At 41.4% G+C, this 18,855-nt stretch overlaps 1 protein-coding gene across 1 annotated transcript; it reads right to left on the bottom strand.

Annotated features, from left to right (window-relative positions):
• Positions 1 to 13,394: 13,394 nt before the first annotated feature.
• On the bottom strand, positions 13,395 to 17,166 carry LOC306919273 (serine/threonine-protein kinase SMG1-like; the record flags this gene model as incomplete). The annotated part of the gene is made up of 5 exons (XM_079532086.1): positions 16,984 to 17,166; positions 16,719 to 16,844; positions 16,472 to 16,564; positions 14,104 to 14,173; positions 13,395 to 13,517 (listed from the first exon to the last, which is right to left on the bottom strand). Exons 2-5 carry the CDS (start codon positions 16,841 to 16,843, stop codon positions 13,395 to 13,397), a joined length of 411 nt encoding a protein of 136 aa, XP_079388212.1. The 5' UTR covers position 16,844; positions 16,984 to 17,166.
• Between the last annotated feature and the right edge of the window lie 1,689 nt (positions 17,167 to 18,855).

Raw genomic sequence — 18,855 nt, 5'->3', positions numbered from 1 at the left:
AGCAGTGACAGGCAGATTTTCACAAGCCTTCGAAACAAGGTAGTAAGGAACTTAAGGAAAGCAAAAGCGGATTTATTTCATCAAAGTAATAGAAGATGCAAGGGGAAATGGGAAATTGATTTGGGAAAACCTTAATAAACTAACTGGGAGAAATAAGGATCACAAAACAAAGGAACTCTAACTTAAAGTGAATGGAATTTTAACTTTAGATCATAATGTGATTGCAAATCATTTTAATAGTTTCTTTATACATTCTGTTGAGGAGCTGGCTCAAAGCTTCTCTACTAGAACTTGGACTTTTGATCATATTAAGGACGACAGGCCCATTTTCAGGTTGGATGAGATTACCGAATCTGAAGTCAAGGCGTGGGTTTGAAATGTTTAAAATGTATCGTGATATGTATCGTATCGATGTTAAAATGTATCGTTACACCCCTAGTAGGACCTACTCACAGTTCAAACTGTCACAGTAAAACAAGGAATATAGATGGCTTACTGGCTTATTGGCTTACTGCTTATTTGATGCACATAACTGCATGTAAAGATTCAGCAGTTTGTGGTTGTTGCATTCATGCTCGTCATTTCAATGTATTTGCGTATGAAACTGCTGTGACCAAACGTGCTAATGGCCACCTATTAGGTATTGACTAGCTAGATCACCTGTGAACGACCACATTATCATCATTAAAGGTGTGCTTCCACTGTTTTGTGTGGAATTAGCAATCTGCACCAATGATGGTGGCTCATTTGCAACAACTTGTTCTATTGTTCATCAAACCCTGAACACAGGACGTCAATGATGTCAAGCTTTGAGGCAGAGGGCATTACATTCTAGAAATGATTCTCAAAGGAAACGTGTCTGGACTGTACGACCGCTTTTACCTGGGTCTCAATACAGAGCTCAGAGTCAAACACAACAGCCATCATTGTTGTGTTTGGGGGGTTTAAAGAACTTACCAACAACAAAGCAGCATGCTTTAGTTACTAGTTACTTTGTATGTTTTGATACAAAGCACATTAACCACTTCAGCCATATATACATTTCGGCCATTTGAAATAGCAGATCTACAAGCTCACAATGCGTAAAGTCAGTTTTATTTTTCATTTTCATCAATGTCACTTTGAGCCATCAATAAGTCAACAATTCCGGCTACATATGTCTCACTGCAAAGATACATCTTGCACAATAGCCTTGGACCGTGACAGGATTAAATTGGGGTCATCTCAAGTATAGTGGCTGGATTGCCATATCAATCATATACAAATTTAAATGTAAAATATTGGTGCACGTACCATGAATACATTGAATCTATTTATGTCATACATAAGACTATATTTAGTTCATTTTATTTTTACATTTAAACACAATTTGTGCCCAAGACGTCCACATACGTTCTAGGAATGAACTGATGATATTTACACAATGGTTCATTTCACCCTTGAGAAATTATAATACAAATAACAAGTACACTAATAACCAAATCACATTTTTATTGGCTTAAAAATAGCAGATACGTTATTTGAATTTGGGGGGTTAAATATAACAATTTGATCAGGCCTACAACATAATCAATTCACTTTTATTGAAAAGCAATGGTGAGAGTCACCATGATTTTAGTTTGTGTTTGTTCAGTAGAAGTTTCCCCTGTCAGTTGGACATGAAGGACTCCAATCATAATCATTGCAGGCTATTGCTTTCTAAAGCTTTCATTGTAATACTTTCAACGTGATTGACAAGTTGTGACATAATTGGTGTAAGCCTAATAGTTATAATGTTCTAACTATTTCATAATTTCAGCAGCAGATACCTCCTGGATTCACAGGAGTTTCAAAGTAATTCAACGTTCAAGCAAAGACAATACAATGTGTAGGCCTATATGAATTGGCTACAGTACCGTATTGGGCAGATGCATCGAGTTTGTCAAGAACAGTGTGGAGGATACTGAGAAATAAGAGAGAGAGAGAGAGAGAGAGAGAGAGAGAGAGAGAGTCCACCTTTCCCAGTTTCATGTATAAATCATCCTCCATCCTGATTGGATGAAATAAGTATCCTGGCCTAAAAGGCTGGAGACACTCGGTTACTGAACAAACAATATGATGATTACTATCCCTTACAGAATCTTCAACATTCCACAGAGGGTCATAATCATTCCAATGTGATTATGCCAGTTTAGATGAAACTCACCAGGCTCAAAGAGGGTGAGGGTCTCAGTTCATGTGAGCATTAAGACAACCAGTGACCATTAGCATGTTTAATCTCTGTCTGTAATGATGAAGTATCAGCCATCCTCATTTAGCCTGCATTTCAACCTCAGGTCCAGATGAAATAATTCAGATGTTTTTATAATAATACATTGAATTAAAACACAAGCAAAACCCTACTGAAACAAATTCCAATTATTCCATACAACTGAGAACAGCACAACAAATACCCACAACCTTTTATTAAACACATTACTGTCTTTGTGTTTGTTGATACTTTTCTGTTCACTAGACAGTTACAATTAAATTGAATACAAGTATGAACACAACAAACACATGCAGTACATTGGTTGATATAAACACTTTATTAACAGTTTGCAAAAAGTACAGAGGTAAAGTACCAAATCATCAATACATAAAATGCATTACATATACTATAAAAGCAATACAAGTATTTTGCATAAAAGCGATGGCACTTTCTGATAGCTGGTGGTAGGGCATTGCCACGTTCCACATTTGAGTGCCATAATACTAGAACATTAAAAGAGTCACACTATAACATTTAACTCAAACTGTATGTATGAGTCTTTTTAGAATGACAAGTCTGAATTCGAACACTTATTGTCAGACTTTAGTCAGATATAGGCCAATATTATCAATGTAATACGACAGGAAAAAGTAGTACGGAATAACTTGAAAAAATACCCTTTTATATTTTAAACTTTGTAATCAAATTTCCCACTTCCCACTCTCATTTCGTTCTTCATTTACAGGATATGTTCTTAACTTTCCATGAGAACATTACGGCAAGTATGTCCACATACCTGGCCAATAAAGTTTCACAATGCACATAGAAAGAAGACAAAAATATCTAAAGTACATTATTATGGATAACTAGCATTTCAATATATAAATGTCTTACAGGCCTTGTGTGTGTGTGTGTGTGTGTGTGTGTGTGGGGGTGGGGGGTGGGGGGTATTGAGGAAGAAGGTGTTACCTGTATGGTCAGAGTGGGTCACTCTGACCAATCGGGTAACATCGTTCCTAAGTACCCTGACCTGGTCAGACTGCATATATACTGATCATGCCCATACCTTTAGAGGAAGCAGCAGGAGAAAGAGGACTGAACAAACACACCATGACTACAATAATGGCCAGGAGACAACAGGAGGCGAGAAGAAGAGGTCTGAAAATGCATCGCTTCGAACCGTACCAGCGCCCCTCAAGGACATGTACAGGTAAGGGTTAAGGACGCAGACACATGCACACTCTGAATACAAACTTACAAGCACATGAATCATTCAAATAATAATGCAACTTGCACATTCAGTGTGTCATTTATTAGTGTGGCCTGAGTCACCAAAACACGTCTAGATGTCTATATTGTGTAATGTAAAAATGAAAAGGCTAAGATATTTATCATTTCTACTAGATTTCGAGTGAGTGAGCCAGCAAATAAATGTGAATTCAAAATGTATTTTATCAGCAAGTTCTAATTCAACTGCTAGTTGAGAGATTTCAAGATGAGAGATTTCAAGATGCCATTGTTATGATATGGTAGTCACAGTAATGATAATGATTCACGTCTAAACTCTACCAATGTCTTGAGCATGTTGATCAGTTTGATCAGAGAGAGAACCGTGGTTGATTTTATTGTGTGTATGCTAATCCAAATTATTCTCTCTATAGGTGCTAAGAAACAGCAGCAGTGTTTCCAAAGACTCTCAGCGGAACCCTCCATGGACAAATCTGTGTTCACTCGACACTCCAGCATGTCCAGCTCTGATGGCTCTGAACCAGAGTGGGACACAGATGAGCAGGAGGTGTTCAACTCTGATGACGTCCCTTCCCCACCGGTCTACGTTGACATCCTGACCACAACCGCCCCACGGAACTCCATCGTGTCCTGCTCAACTGTCCCATCCCCAACACCACTGACCGAAGTGACCACCAGATCCTCCCAACACTCTGAGTCTGATCCAAAGAGTTGTATATCCGAGCAAGACTTTCTGAATGAAGGAGAGTACCATGTCCAGAGCTTCATGGAGGAAGGAGGCTACGGGACGGTGGCCAAGGCCATCAAAACGTCCACATGGGACAAGGTGGCCATCAAGATATTAAAGAAACATCACAACTACGACCAAGTGGTAGAACACGAGGTGAGCATAATTGCTTTGGGAGATTTTCAAAATGTGTGCATCATTTTATTATATGACTCATCGTGTCTAAATCTTTCTTCTTGTATTTGCAGATGACCATGTTGCGAAAGCTGAAAGTCCTGGACCCTGACACATGTAGAATAGTGAGATTTTACGACGGCTTCGTCCATAAAGGATTTCAATGCATGGTGTTTGAGTCTCTGGATATCGATCTCCTGGGGTTCCTTAATGACAGAGGTCCTATGTCCATGATGGAGATGAGACCTGTCATACAGCAGGTATGAGTTTGAAATGTGATGGCAACCCATACAGACACATATTCAGTTAAATTTCACACCACCTTGTGTTTCACATTATTAATCGTGCTCTTTATTCTTGACTTGCAGCTTGCCATTGCACTACAGGCCCTGAAGGGTATCGGTCTGATCCACACAGACATAAAACTAGATAACATCATGCTGGTGAACCGACGAGAACAACCCCTCAAAGTCAAACTCATTGACTTTGGTCTGGCTGTTCATGTCTCTGAGACCAAGCAACGGAGGATCATGCCCATTCGTGCATATAGGTGAGTTATTTTGAGCTAGATTTTGTGTTAAATCGTACTGGCCTTTATACATACTGTACTTTACTGAAAGCAGACAGTTATTATATTGCTAACATCCTTTTTGTTTTTCCACCCACAGAGCACCAGAAGTATTCCTGGGCCTCCCACTCACAGAGGCCCTTGACATGTGGTCACTGGGCTGTGTGATGGCCAATGGGATGCTGGCTCGTGATTTATTCTGTGGGGACACTGACTCTGAAGTGGTGAGTATTCCACGGATTCACTTTACACAGAAGTTAAATGTTCACCTATGTTTACCTAAGACTGTTACATGGAATATTGTGAATAATAATGTGAAATATCCTGTGTTCCCCCCCCCCCCTGTAGCTTCTATCCATCATCTTGACTCTTGGTTTGCCGGTTCAAGCTCTCCTGGACGCCGGAATGAAAATATGCGGAACAGAATTCCGCTCACTGGAAGAAGTGTTCGACTCGTTGTGTGGTGACGCCAACGGAACTGGAGTCGTCTTTGTGGACCTGTTGAAACGAATGCTTCACCCGTGTCCAGAGGAGAGGATAACACCTGACCAGGTGTTGGACCATCCCTTCATCACCACCAAGTCATGGTGCAAGCTCTCCTGGACGCCGGAATGAAAATATGCGGAACAGAAATCCGCTCACTGGAAGAAGTGTTCGACTCGTTGTGTGGTGACGCCAACGGAACTGGAGTCGGCTTTGTGGACCTATTGAAACGAATGCTTCACCCGGATCCAGAGGAGAGGATAACACCTGACCAGGTGTTGGACCATCCCTTCATCACCACCAAGTCATGTCCCACCAAACCACTGCGTTGTAGCAAGTCCACACAATAGACTGTGATCTTGAGGTGGAGGTTTTTGTTTTGAGGAACAATTTGAACGCCCGACCAAATCAATGGAGAGATTACACTCCACTGCTGTTGCACTGGTACTGTCACAAACAGTATGATATCTGAAGTGTTTTCTCTCACTTCCACAAGAGACTGAATTTATATCTGCTGCTATTCATAGCTGCTGCAAATGTTTCTCTATACTTTCGCAAGAACCATTTCTGCCTCATTTAATCTTTTTTTTTTTAAATATTTTGACCATACAGCTTATGTGTAGATAGATTTATTTTAAACTTGTTATCCAATGTTTTTCAACATATTGTTTGACATTTTATATTATACACTCAAAATATATGTTTTGTACATACCGGTACTATTTTTCTAGTGGCATATGTTGTAAGCATGGATGAAATAAAACGTGTGTATGAAATACATACATTGAAATACATATTGTGTATGTTCTTATTAACACAATATTTGCCCAACCCGGAATTATCTGGATTTGTGCTTGCAATTAACCTTGTGTGCCAAACCGAGAACTTAAGTCTCTGGTTTTTATTAATGTAATTTTATCCAGAAATAATAGTATTTTATTTTCCGTTTGTTAGCTGTTTTTAGCATCCATCGCTAGCCTCCAGGATATAAATATAAAGTCTAGACCTAGTAAAAAATAACACTCTGCCATGGCTTAATAGCGCCCTCTGGCAGAAGATGAAGGAGCAGGATTTTGCCTTGAAGAGATCACTTAAATCAGGTCACAGCAGTGACAGGCAGATTTTCACAAGCCTTCGAAACAAGGTATACGGAACTTAAGGAAAGCAAAAGCGGATCTATTTCATCAAAGTAATAGAAGATGCAAGGGGAAATGGGAAATTGATTTGGGAAAACCTTAATAAACTAACTGGGAGAAATAAGGATCACAAAACAAAGGAACTCTAACTTAAAGTGAATGGAATTTTAACTTTAGATCATGATGTGATTGCAAATCATTTTAATAGTTTCTTTATACATTCTGTTGAGGAGCTGGCTCAAAGCTTCTCTACTAGAACTTGGACTTTTGATCATATTAAGGACGACAGGCCCATTTTCAGGTTGGATGAGATTACCGAATCTGAAGTCAAGGCGTGGGTTTGAAATGTTTAAAATGTATCGTGATATGTATCGTATCGCTGTTAAAATGTATCGTTACACCCCTAGTAGGACCTACTCACAGTTCAAACTGTCACAGTAAAACAAGGAATATAGATGGCTTACTGGCTTATTGGCTTACTGCTTATTTGATGCACATAACTGCATGTAAAGATTCAGCAGTTTGTGGTTGTTGCATTCATGCTCGTCATTTCAATGTATTTGCATATGAAACTGCTGTGACCAAACGTGCTAATGGCCACCTATTAGGTATTGACTAGCTAGATCACCTGTGAACGACCACATTATCATCATTAAAGGTGTGCTCCACTGTTTTGTGTGGAATTAGCAATCTGCACCAATGATGGTGGCTCATTTGCAACAACTTGTTCTATTGTTCATCAAACCCTGAACACAGGACGTCAATGATGTCAAGCTTTGAGGCAGAGGGCATTACATTCTAGAAATGATTCTCAAAGGAAACGTGTCTGGACTGTACGACCGCTTTTACCTGGGTCTCAATACAGAGCTCAGAGTCAAACACAACAGCCATCATTGTTGTGTTTGGGGGGTTTAAAGAACTTACCAACAACAAAGCAGCATGCTTTAGTTACTAGTTACTTTGTATGTTTTGATACAAAGCACATTAACCACTTCAGCCATATATACATTTCGGCCATTTGAAATAGCCAATCTACAAGCTCACAATGCGTAAAGTCAGTTTTATTTTTCATTTTCATCAATGTCACTTTGAGCCATCAATAAGTCAACAATTCCGGCTACATATGTCTCACTGCAAAGATACATCTTGCACAATAGCCTTGGACCGTGACAGGATTAAATTGGGGTCATCTCAAGTATAGTGGCTGGATTGCCATATCAATCATATACAAATTTAAATGTAAAATATTGGTGCACGTACCATGAATACATTGAATCTATTTATGTCATACATAAGACTATATTTAGTTCATTTTATTTTTACATTTTAACACAATTTGTGCCCAAGACGTCCACATACGTTCTAGGAATGAACTGATGATATTTACACAATGGTTCATTTCACCCTTGAGAAATTCTAATACAAATAACAAGTACACTAATAACCAAATCACATTTTTATTGGCTTAAAAATAGCAGATACGTTATTTGAATTTGTTGGGTTAAATATAACAATTTGATCAGGCCTACAACATAATCAATTCACTTTTATTGAAAAGCAATGGTGAGAGTCACCATGATTTTAGTTTGTGTTTGTTCAGTAGAAGTTTCCCCTGTCAGTTGGACATGAAGGACTCCAATCATAATCATTGCAGGCTATTGCTTTCTAAGGCTGCGTACACACCTAAAGAACAAATGTTTGGTCCGTGTGCGATGCCTGATTGCTATTTGATTGCTGCTCCAATTCATTTTCAATGGGAGTCACGTCGTTTGATCGGACAAACCTGTCCGATGTGGGGGCGGAGGGCACAACAAACACATCGGACACCTTGTAGTCAAAACAGCCAACGAACAGGGTGGGACTTCAGATCGGACAGAAGGGTGAGTTTTAACCACCAACCAATAGGAGAGAACTTCCGTTCTTGACAGCACTGGGCAGGATTTAGGCTGTAGTCTTCTGAGTTACGTGACACAGACTATTCTTTTGGCTACGGCTGTCAATAAAGTTTGATTGATATATTCTTGTGATCTGTTTGTTTGTATATGTTTTCTGTATCCTGATGATTGCTGTGCACAAGACAAAATTTCCGAAAGGACAAATAAAGTATCTATCAGATAGATACTATATTACTACTATATACGTATACAGTAGTAATATAGTACTATATTATAATAGATAGATAGATTCTATCTAGATAGATTCTATCTATCTATTATAATAACCTTCCGACTGGAGAGAGCCGTAGTCTACTAGCCTATACGTGGCGCCCGGCCCGTGCGTAACTTGGAGAGTCCAAGTTACGTCTCCAGTGAGTCCAGTCTGGTACGAAGTTCTATAGATCTAGTTTAGAATTGACACGTGTGGTAGTGATTGTCATTGTCAATCAATACCCGATTCGTCAATTCTAGTTGACAAGTCTGGTACTGATGAGGTAGTCCCTATAAATATCACCTTGTAGTAGGCCTACAAGGGAAAAGAGAGCAGACATGGCACCAAAGAAGAGGCTCTGCAGTGCGCGCATGACGGACGAAAAATTAATACTTGCCGTTGCACAGTATCCTGTCCTATATAATAAATCCCATCCCTTTTACCACGTAGCTGCCAGGCGAAACCAGGCGTTGCGTGCGGTTAGCCAGGAGACAGGCCTGGATGGTAAGTTGGATAGGCCTATTGCCTAACGTATAGTAAGGGCATTTCATCAGGTATTTATCAGGTATCTGGGAAGAAATGTCTTCACCAATGTGTTTCTAAAGGTGTCTAGGAGTTGAATTTCAAACTTTTAGTACATTTTATAATGTAGGCTACTCTGCCTTGCAGAGTCCATAGGCATTTTGGACTTAACATCATGTCCCGTGTTTTCGAAATCATACTAAAAGTTTGAAATTCAACTCCTATTCAACTAGATGAAGTTGTTTAACAGGATAGGTGGGCACAAAGAGTGGGTAGGCTCTGTGTTAAATAGGCTATTTGTTCCATAAATGTATTGAAAGTGTTGAAGTGAAGTAGCCTATACATGATTTAACATGCTTAAACAACATTCGACAATAAGGTATAATATTTCTAACATTGTGCTACATGCCATCCGATTGATTGATATTCTTAACATGGAGCCAACTTTTTTGTCATAGGCTACTTCACTATCATTATTTATTGTCATTGTTGCAAAGTCAATGAGTAGGCCTAAAGAAAGTCTTAAACCGTTTCATTTGTCCCTATCATGATCTACATTATAAGCTTGATAGGACATTTGGCTGTTTCAATGCCGATGCTGCATGTTATCACCGTATACACGCTCCTACATTATAGCCTACGGTACTTGACAAAATGTAAATCATTAGGCCTATAGGCTTCAGTATTTTGTTAGGTACACTTTTAGGCCTACATAGCCTCTTCCACAAATGTACAAGAGTCGCAAATAATATATTCAGAAATAGCTACACCAGGCTTTTCAAAGCGCGCGCGCGTATGCGTGCGACTTTTACTGTGCGCATACATCACCATTTGGAAAATATCCAATTGATATCAATGATACCAGGCGCCTGCGTTGCACGCACATTATCTGGTGTGTGCCCGACTAGTAACGGTCGAGATACACCGAGCGCGTTTGTGCGTAAATCGCGCACACGCGAGCCCCACATTATCATACGCGCACTTTAAAATGGGACTGGAACTAAAAGCCTGGTGTAGCTCGGCCGTCAGCCATATAATCAACTTTTAATGTATTTCGGGGGGCGGCCTTCTTGTCCGTTTCATTTGTTGCAACAGGAACGTGGTTACGGCATGAATGATGCTAGCCCCATATGTGCCCTCTTCCTACGCTCATTCTGTAAGAGCTACAGAATGAGCGTAGGGAGAGGGCACATATGGGGCTAGAATGATGCAGGCCCTACCATTAAACAGGACAAATGGGCAAGTTGTCACTGGTCACACACATTGCCACACATTTCACCAAAACCTGTAGGCCTACATCCAATATTTTTTTCCCATAAACAATACCTTGAAGGATAAATGTAGGTATGACAATGATGTAGGTAGGCTATGTCCACATCATGTATAGCCTACTTTACATTAGTTAGGGTCATTTCCCTAATATATAGGCCTACATTTCTTTTTCATGTACATTTAAGACAACATAGCCTATTTAACATTGAGGTGCCCACTCTTCTTGTATGCGATACAGAGTAGCATACTTTGAATATACACTACTCAACTACTCACTATCAACAGTATATAGGCCTACTAGACTTTATCATGTAAATATGAAGGGGAGATGCTTGTTGGAGGGACCAGACATAAACAGACCCCTGCAATGTATAGCATTGGCCAGGTATTTAAATAGGACAGAATACAAACTATGTTGATTGATTCAGTCTTTAATGTTTGGATAGGTCTACATATCTATCAAGCCCTTTACATTTGTGTTACACTTCATGTACGTTTTGTGTCATCCATACACAGAAGGCAGGTGTGCTGATAGGTGGGGGGCCCTCCGGAGTCAATTTATGAGGGAAAGGAAAAGAAGGAGAAACCCCAAAAGTGGCAGTGGGGGGGACACGTTAAAATACAAGTGGCCACTGTATGAAATCATGTTGTTTTTGGAGCCCCATGGTATGGAGAGAGACACTACCTCCAACTACCCAACTGGTAAGATAAATATTAGTCATGACTGTTTACAAAAGGTAGAACACAACAGGTCAATTCAAAAGGCTCAACAATAAATATTTCAACCTTAATAGACAACAGTCAGCAGCACCCTGCCAACCAGGACCTATTCCAGGACCTATTCCCTGATGCTGGTAAGAATGTATCACTCATGACTGTTTCCAAATTCAACACAATAAGTACACAATACATATTTTCGAACCTTTCACAGAGGAAATTCAGCATCATCAGCATCCCAGCCACTACTCCTTGGCGGCTGACACAGACAGTGGTAAGATGCATATTACTCTTGAGTGTTAACAGATGCAACACTTAACACATTTTTTTTAACCTTTTTTTCTTTACAGTGTTTTTGCTTTTCTATTCTGTCTACATGCTTGCATTGTTATGCAGTCTGTGTGGAAGTCACTCTGGTCCATTATCTTTCCTTGCACATACAATAGAATAGCTGCATGTTTTCCAATGTTTCAAACTTTTTTTTCTGTGTGCAAAAACATGCACACCAAATACATTGCAACATACACAAAGGTGAACAAAACATACTCTACACATTTACCAAATCACCATATGAGGGTGTGATTTTGACAGAAGGCATTTCTATCAAAATGATCATGCTCTATGTTCATGCAAAGGTGCAGGTTTGTCCATGTGTTCAAATATAATGTCCTTGTATTAGCCAAAACACTGTTTACTTTATATCCATAAGAATGTCTCCCTTAAACCTGCTATGTCCACATACTTCACACAGATTTCATGTCTTTGCTAAATAGTTACTGTATCGATTTAAAATCAATGAATCGTATCATATCGCCATAATGAACCAATATCATCCATGTATCGTATCGTCAACCATGTGTCATGATACATATCACATCACTGTTAAAATGTATCGTTACACCCCTACTCTAGATAATTCTATAGCATGATTCTGATATAAGCATCTGTAGACTTAATAGGCCTGATTTTACCTATGTATGTTGACATTTCAGAAAATTTGATGGCTAGACCATGCTTATCTTTTGAATCTAGAAATATCCTAACCCCTTTCTTTCCCATTTCTTAATAGCCGCAAGTCTCCACCAGTCTGGCCAGTTGTTTCCTGGTGAAAGAGGTAATATGTTAATCATAACTGTTTACAAACAACACCAATCCAAACCATACAGCTGTACACAATATATGTTTGAAGTTGAACCTTACTTCATAGAAAGAAGCCATATTAAGAGTAAAGACACTTAAAATTAATGTACAAACCTTACTTTAGACAAATCAGCAGCATACAATTTCAGAGCCCACTCGTGGAGCTGCCGTAGCCGAGGAGTCTGACAGATGGCAGATGGAGTTCCTGAATACAACAGGTAACATATTGTGATGAGTCAAAATTACAATTTGCTAGAGGTTTAGGTTGGGTAGTAACATATTCATGACCCAACTCCAAACATTAGTGACAATATCTTAAAGAGTTGCTCTGTTGCAACAGAATCCAGAATAATCTCCCCATTACAGAAAGAGGTCTCCAATGCAGACTTGTCACACAAGCAAACACCAAAATGAATGCAGCAATGTATCCAAAAAGTAGATGTGCTTTAGGGTTTACAAAAGTATACTTGTACCTAGTGCCCAGTCAGTCTCTGCTGTCAGCGCTAGCCAGGGAGCCTGGTCAACAGCCTGCTGAAAGTGTTAAGATGTTCAGACTAGTCATTGACATTAAAAAAAAAACAAGCTCAATATCATATTGTGATTAAACTTTACTTCATAGCAGCAAGTCAAAGAAAACGCTCCGGACGAGCGTCAGGGTCCCATCAGTCAGCTGGGCACAGCAGATCACCATCTGGGTACATGCTGACCCCAGCTGCTGAAATTGGTAAGACATTCAGACAAGTTACTGTATTAGTACAAATCCGATCCAAGAACATTGCAAGGTCAATATATGAATAACCATATTTCACAACAGCCTGTCAGAGCAACCTCACGGTCACCAGCGGCGTGAGAACAAGAGGGGGGGTTAGAGGGAGAGGGGCAGCATCCACTCACCCGCCTGGGCATCAGAGTCCAGAATGTGATGGCAGCCCATCAGATTATGGAAATGGTAAGCTATTTACACAACTCATTGACATTTACAAATCAAAAACAATGTAGGCTCTATATGATAGAATATTAAATCTTACTTCATAGCGGCCTGTCACAGTAGAGGCGCAGCAGCGGTGCCGACCCCGGACTGGCTGCTGTCGTTGGATCTGACAACCCCACCACCACCTGGATCCAACACTGGTCACCCTTTGCGGTCCTCAGCTGCAGAAAGTGGTAAGACATTCACACAAGTCATTAGTACAAATCACATCCAAGAACAGTGCAAGGTCAATATATGAATAACTATATTTCACAGCAGCCTGTCACAGCAGCTACACTGTCACCAACGGCGTGGCTACAAGAGGGGGAGTTAGAGGGAGAGTGCAAGCATCCACTCGCCAGAGAACGCCACCACTCGGTGTGGTTGAGATGCCTGGGCCATCAGATTCTGGAAATGGTAAGCTATTTAGACAACTCATTGACATTTACAAATTAAACACAACAATTCAAGCTCTAATAGATGATAACTCTTACTTCCTAGCGGCCAGTCAGACCAGAAACTGGAACCCAGCTGTCAGGAGCCATCAGGCTAGAGTTGAAAGTGGTAAGACATTCAGACAAGTCATTCACATGTACAAAGCCTAGACAAAAACCTCTGAAACCCAATGTAATAATATATGATTTAAACTTGGCGTGACTGTCAGTATAGTCACATTTGACTACTATACAAATCAATTTCAGTACAATGTAATAAATGGTCGAACCTTTGTTGAATAGGATCCAGTCAGCGTCAGCAGCAGCAGCGGACAGCCTCTGGGCAGCAGGGTGGCGGGAACGAAGAGGAGCCCACCGTCTTCGAGAGAAGCCTTCTGCACAACCTGCAGGAGATGAGAAGAGACTCCTCAAGAGACCAAAGGGAAGTGTCTGACGATGTCCACCATTTCATGCATTTTCTGGGCAATCGCATGAACAAACTAAATGACAGGAAGAAGGCCAAACTTCAGCTGGCCATTCTCAATTCACTGCTGGATCTAGAACGCAGTGACAGCGACTGAACTTCCACCTGCCATTTAAAGGACAACTTTAGTTTCTTTCAACCAAGGTTCATGTTTTAGGTTGTTATTAGAGAAAGTAAAAGATGAGTGTAAATTGTTTTTCATTTGCTGCTTTCTTTCATTTTAGCTATTTTTGACTGGGGCATTCGAACATGGGGCTAAATGTGTATTCTTTTTTTTATACTTTTATAGTGATTTTATTATTTACTATAGTCCTCTAGACCCCAGGAAATTACATCTGGCCTCACAGGCTCTACTGAATGTGAAGTGGGGTACTATAGGGGGCTGCCATACTGTGTTGTGTTTGGCTCTACATGTCAGTTTGTCACCCCCTTCACATTCAGTAGATCCTGTGATCTTTTGTGGCCAGATGTAATTTCCTGGTAGTTTACTATATAGTAGGACTATAGTAAATAATACAAAAATAAATTGCACTAAAATTGTGTAAAAAAGATACATATTTAGCCCCATGTTCGAATGCCCCTGCCCCCTGTCAAACGGCTAAAATCCCTAAAATGAAAGAAAACAAATAACACTCATCTTTTACTTTCTCTAACAACCTAAAACATGAACCTTGGTTGAGAAAAACAAAAGTTGTCTTTATTCAGACCGCAGCCATCTTGCCAGCAAGGTGCTACTTCCCATAGACAGCCCATTCATCCAAACGGAAAAGTCTTATCTAATTATATTAAACTACGTCAAACTCACCAACATTGCAGCTGTAGGGAAAGCTTGAATTATGATAATTCAAGCTTTCCCTACAGCTGCAATGTTGGCGAGTTTGGCGTTTAATACAATTAGACAGGACTTTTCTGTTTGGACGAATGGGCTGTCTATGGGAAGTAGCAACTTGCTGGCAAATATTGCAGATAAAAAGGTGAAGACACTAGGTTGGCGGAGGGTGTGTAGAGCCCAGGCTCACATTAGATAATTGACAGGGGTAAAAATGGGTTACAAAATCGCGGGATCAAAATTATTAAAAAAAACAAGTGAAGACATAAATTGTGAATGGCCAGAATGAGATGATGTATGATGAGAAAAGCGTCACTTTACACGAGTGACTTTCTTTTTATTTATTATGAAATGTGGCCCTCTGTCCATCATCTAAGTTGCCCATCCCTGCTGTATATTATTTGATTGTTTTTTTGTATGTTGCCCTGGGCCCCCAAGTTTATTTCAACGTTATGTAATCTTTGTTTATTTGTATTTGGCCACACCTTTGTTAACTGTAAACCTTCAAAGTTAAGGTTCACCGAAATAAATATTGAACCGCAGAATGCTTTTTGTGTCTTTTATTAAGCCTATAAATGTGCTCATACTGTCACTGTTAGTTGATTAGATAAACTTTTAGCAAAAGGCCGATGCACACCTCAAGGCTATTGACAGGTGCGTAGGGCAATAAAGCATACTTAAAGGGTATCTTTGAAAAACAAAGAAGGGTCCCGCACACCGTCAGAAAACTTGCCAAAAATGTTGCTATTTATTCAACGTTTCGGTCTATTCGACCTTCATCAGGACAGACTGTCTGTCCTGATTAGATAAAGAATTCTTGAGTGTCAACTCCTGCAATGAACTCCATTGTGACCCAGATTTCTGCTGGGATGTGATTTTTTTTGGGTATGTTGGTATGTTAGATAACGCACATGCACATTCACATTGTATTGCTTTGAGTATATTGTACATTCCCAAACTACATTGTCCCTGGGTAGCTTTGCCATAGTTTTAAGCACGGCAAAGTAAATTTAGTACCATCCCCAAGCTCAGCTTTCATGGTGTTATAGTCACGCTTTTAAATGCACAAATAACTAAATAATTCAGGCGGAGTAGGTGACAGGACACACTGCTGTAATTTTAGAATTCCAAATGTGTTGCATTTCTAGTTTTTCTTTGGGTTATACAGTCCACTGTAAATATAGCATTTTCTTTAGCTCTTGCTGATTTATACATCAAAACAAGCCTAGTACGAGCGCCAAACCAGATTGATTGTTAATTTGCAAGGAGTGCACATATCAGAAGTACAGTATCACTGTATCTCACCAAGGTCTATGGGACTGCTGATGTCCTGCAGCAGGCTGCATGGCCACCTGTGTGGCCTCCAAGCTGGAGAAGGCTGTCTGGTACTGGGAGATCCACTGGTCCAGGTCAGACAGCTTGCCCTGGATGGCCTCCTGCACCGTCCACTGGCGTGACTGCAGCTGGGTGTGGTCAGAGTACCTACACACATGTTCACATGTCTTTTTATTATCTCAGGAATATAATATATCTACAGTAGCTTATCTGAAGTGACTGGGGAGGGGGTATGCAACCACAGCAATATATCCAATCTTATACTAACAGAGCTACACAGGCAAGGACATTGTTTTCTGACCTTTGCTCTAGGGTGAGGATGAGATGGTCTGTTCCCCCGAGGAAGGCCGCCTCTGCAAGCAGCTTGGCCTGCATCTTCTCCGCTTGGCACAGCACTTCCTGCAGGGCCAGGTACTCCTCCACCATTCTGCAGAGATAGGTGGACATGAAGCAAAGACAGCAGATGTACAAGCTCACAGCAAAAGCTTTGTTTGCAAATCAATAACAGTGGGGAAACTGAGAATACATAATATAACATGTTAATAATGCTTTAACAGGGACGTTACCTGGGATGATGTGGGCTGACAGTTTGTGTTGCTGCACTAGCGTTTGCTTTAGTGTGTCCAGGGTGACAGCTCAGTTGCCTGTGGAAGAAGGAGGAATAGTGTGTAGCTCCTACATGTGTTAATTGCCCATGGTGATGTCGGCAGTGACTGAGTCAGCAGTGTGGAGACAGGTCCAATGTGCGTGTTTTGGAGCCTGGGGGTCGAGAGCATGTTCTGTTGTGGCTGTGCATATAAGGTAGGTGTTTCGACATCTGATGTATGGTGGAGAGAGCATGTCCTGGAGGTCCCTAGGGCATTTTGTACAGGACTGTAGCGACAGCAATGTGTCTTCTGTGGCTACGGCTAGTGATGGAGAGTGTTGTACTGACAGTGTCCTGGTCACTGTTGCTCGGCTCTCGGTGGTGAGTTTACTGCATGGCCTCTCCTCATTGCTGCTAGCTTCTGACCGGCCCGGATTGAGATTTTGCTCAGGTGTTGTCGACCAAGACAACTTGTGGTCTATTTTGACACCCAGGATGTCAAGCTCATTTGTGGTGGTCAGACACTGTTAGGTGAAATGAGGGATGTCATGTGTAGATTCCCTTTCTGTCAGATACCTTTGTGTTAAGTGGGGAGACGGGTGCACATATACAGATAGCCATCACGCAGTCCTTAACAGCTGTGGGTCAGGATCCAGTCGCATAGAGTCCAATTATTGTAGGGGCCCAATGCTGCTGCAGCCTTCAGAACCGCGTTCCCAGCTGCTGTGCTGCTCCTGGGAAGTCAACATGCATCTGGTCCTCTGTTGAAGTGTTGGTTTGGGATCGCACTTTGTCTGGAACCTCCCCCTTGAGCTTTCCGCCATGGGTGACCCTACCAGGAGCAAAGCTCCAGGCGGCATAGCTCTCAGGTTCATTGGAACACACAAGCTTCTCCACCACATCAAGGTGACGACCCGAGGAGAAGACAAATTAAATGGAGAAGAAAATGGAACCTCCCCCTTGACCTTACCGCCATGGGTGACCCTAGCAGGAGCAAAGCTCCAGACGGCATCGCTCTCAGGTTCTTTGGAACTCACTTCTTCTCCTAACCAAAAGAAATAAAAAGAAACAAAGAAAAACATTAAAAACGGTCATGCTGCCACGGCACAGCACCGGCTGGTGAGTTGAAATACTCCCTGAAAGTATCTTGGCAGTGCTCCTCTCGACCAGCAAAGTGCCTCCTGATGACTGTTCCACCTGCAGCATGTGGAGGCCCCACTGGAGGCATGTGGGCTGGGTCCTGCTGGCCCCATTTGAGAAAGTTGTGGAGGACGGTGGTTGCTCTCACAACCTTCTCGGCGTGGTCAGGGTTGAGCTCGATGAGTCCGTGGTACACCCTGAACTTTGCCACCAACACACCAAAGGCGCTCTCCACAACATGCCGTGCACGGGACAGGCGGTAGTTGAAAATGCGGTGCGAGTCCGTGTGGAGTGACTGGCGCGTGAATGGCCGAAGCAGATTCCGGCCCAGAGGGAAAGCCTCATCTGCCACAAACACATACGGAAGAGGCCCGAGGTGCTCAGCGTTTTGGAGCGGTGCATCATCGGGAAGGTCCAGTGTTCCCCCCGCCAGAGCCCGCCCAAAGTGAGACACTGCAAGGACCCCACCGTCACTACCACCCCCATATGCGCTTATGTCCACCACACGGAACAGAACAAGCGCATCTACCACCGCCAGAAGGACAATTGAAAAGTGGCCTTTATAATTGTGGAAGAGGGCTCCAGACCTCGAGGGTGCCTTGATGGCAATGTGTTTGCCATCTATGGCACCCACACAATGAGGAAAGTTCCACCTCTCACCAAATACTTCGGCTACAGCTTTCCAATCATCCTTCCTCGGCACAGGCATGAA

This window comes from Electrona antarctica, assembly GCF_951216825.1.
Source record: "Electrona antarctica genome assembly, contig: scaffold_25, whole genome shotgun sequence".
Classification (NCBI taxonomy): Eukaryota; Metazoa; Chordata; class Actinopteri; order Myctophiformes; family Myctophidae; genus Electrona; species Electrona antarctica.
The sequence above is the reverse complement of the archived record's forward strand: the minus strand, read 5'-3'. Positions and strand labels throughout refer to the sequence as shown.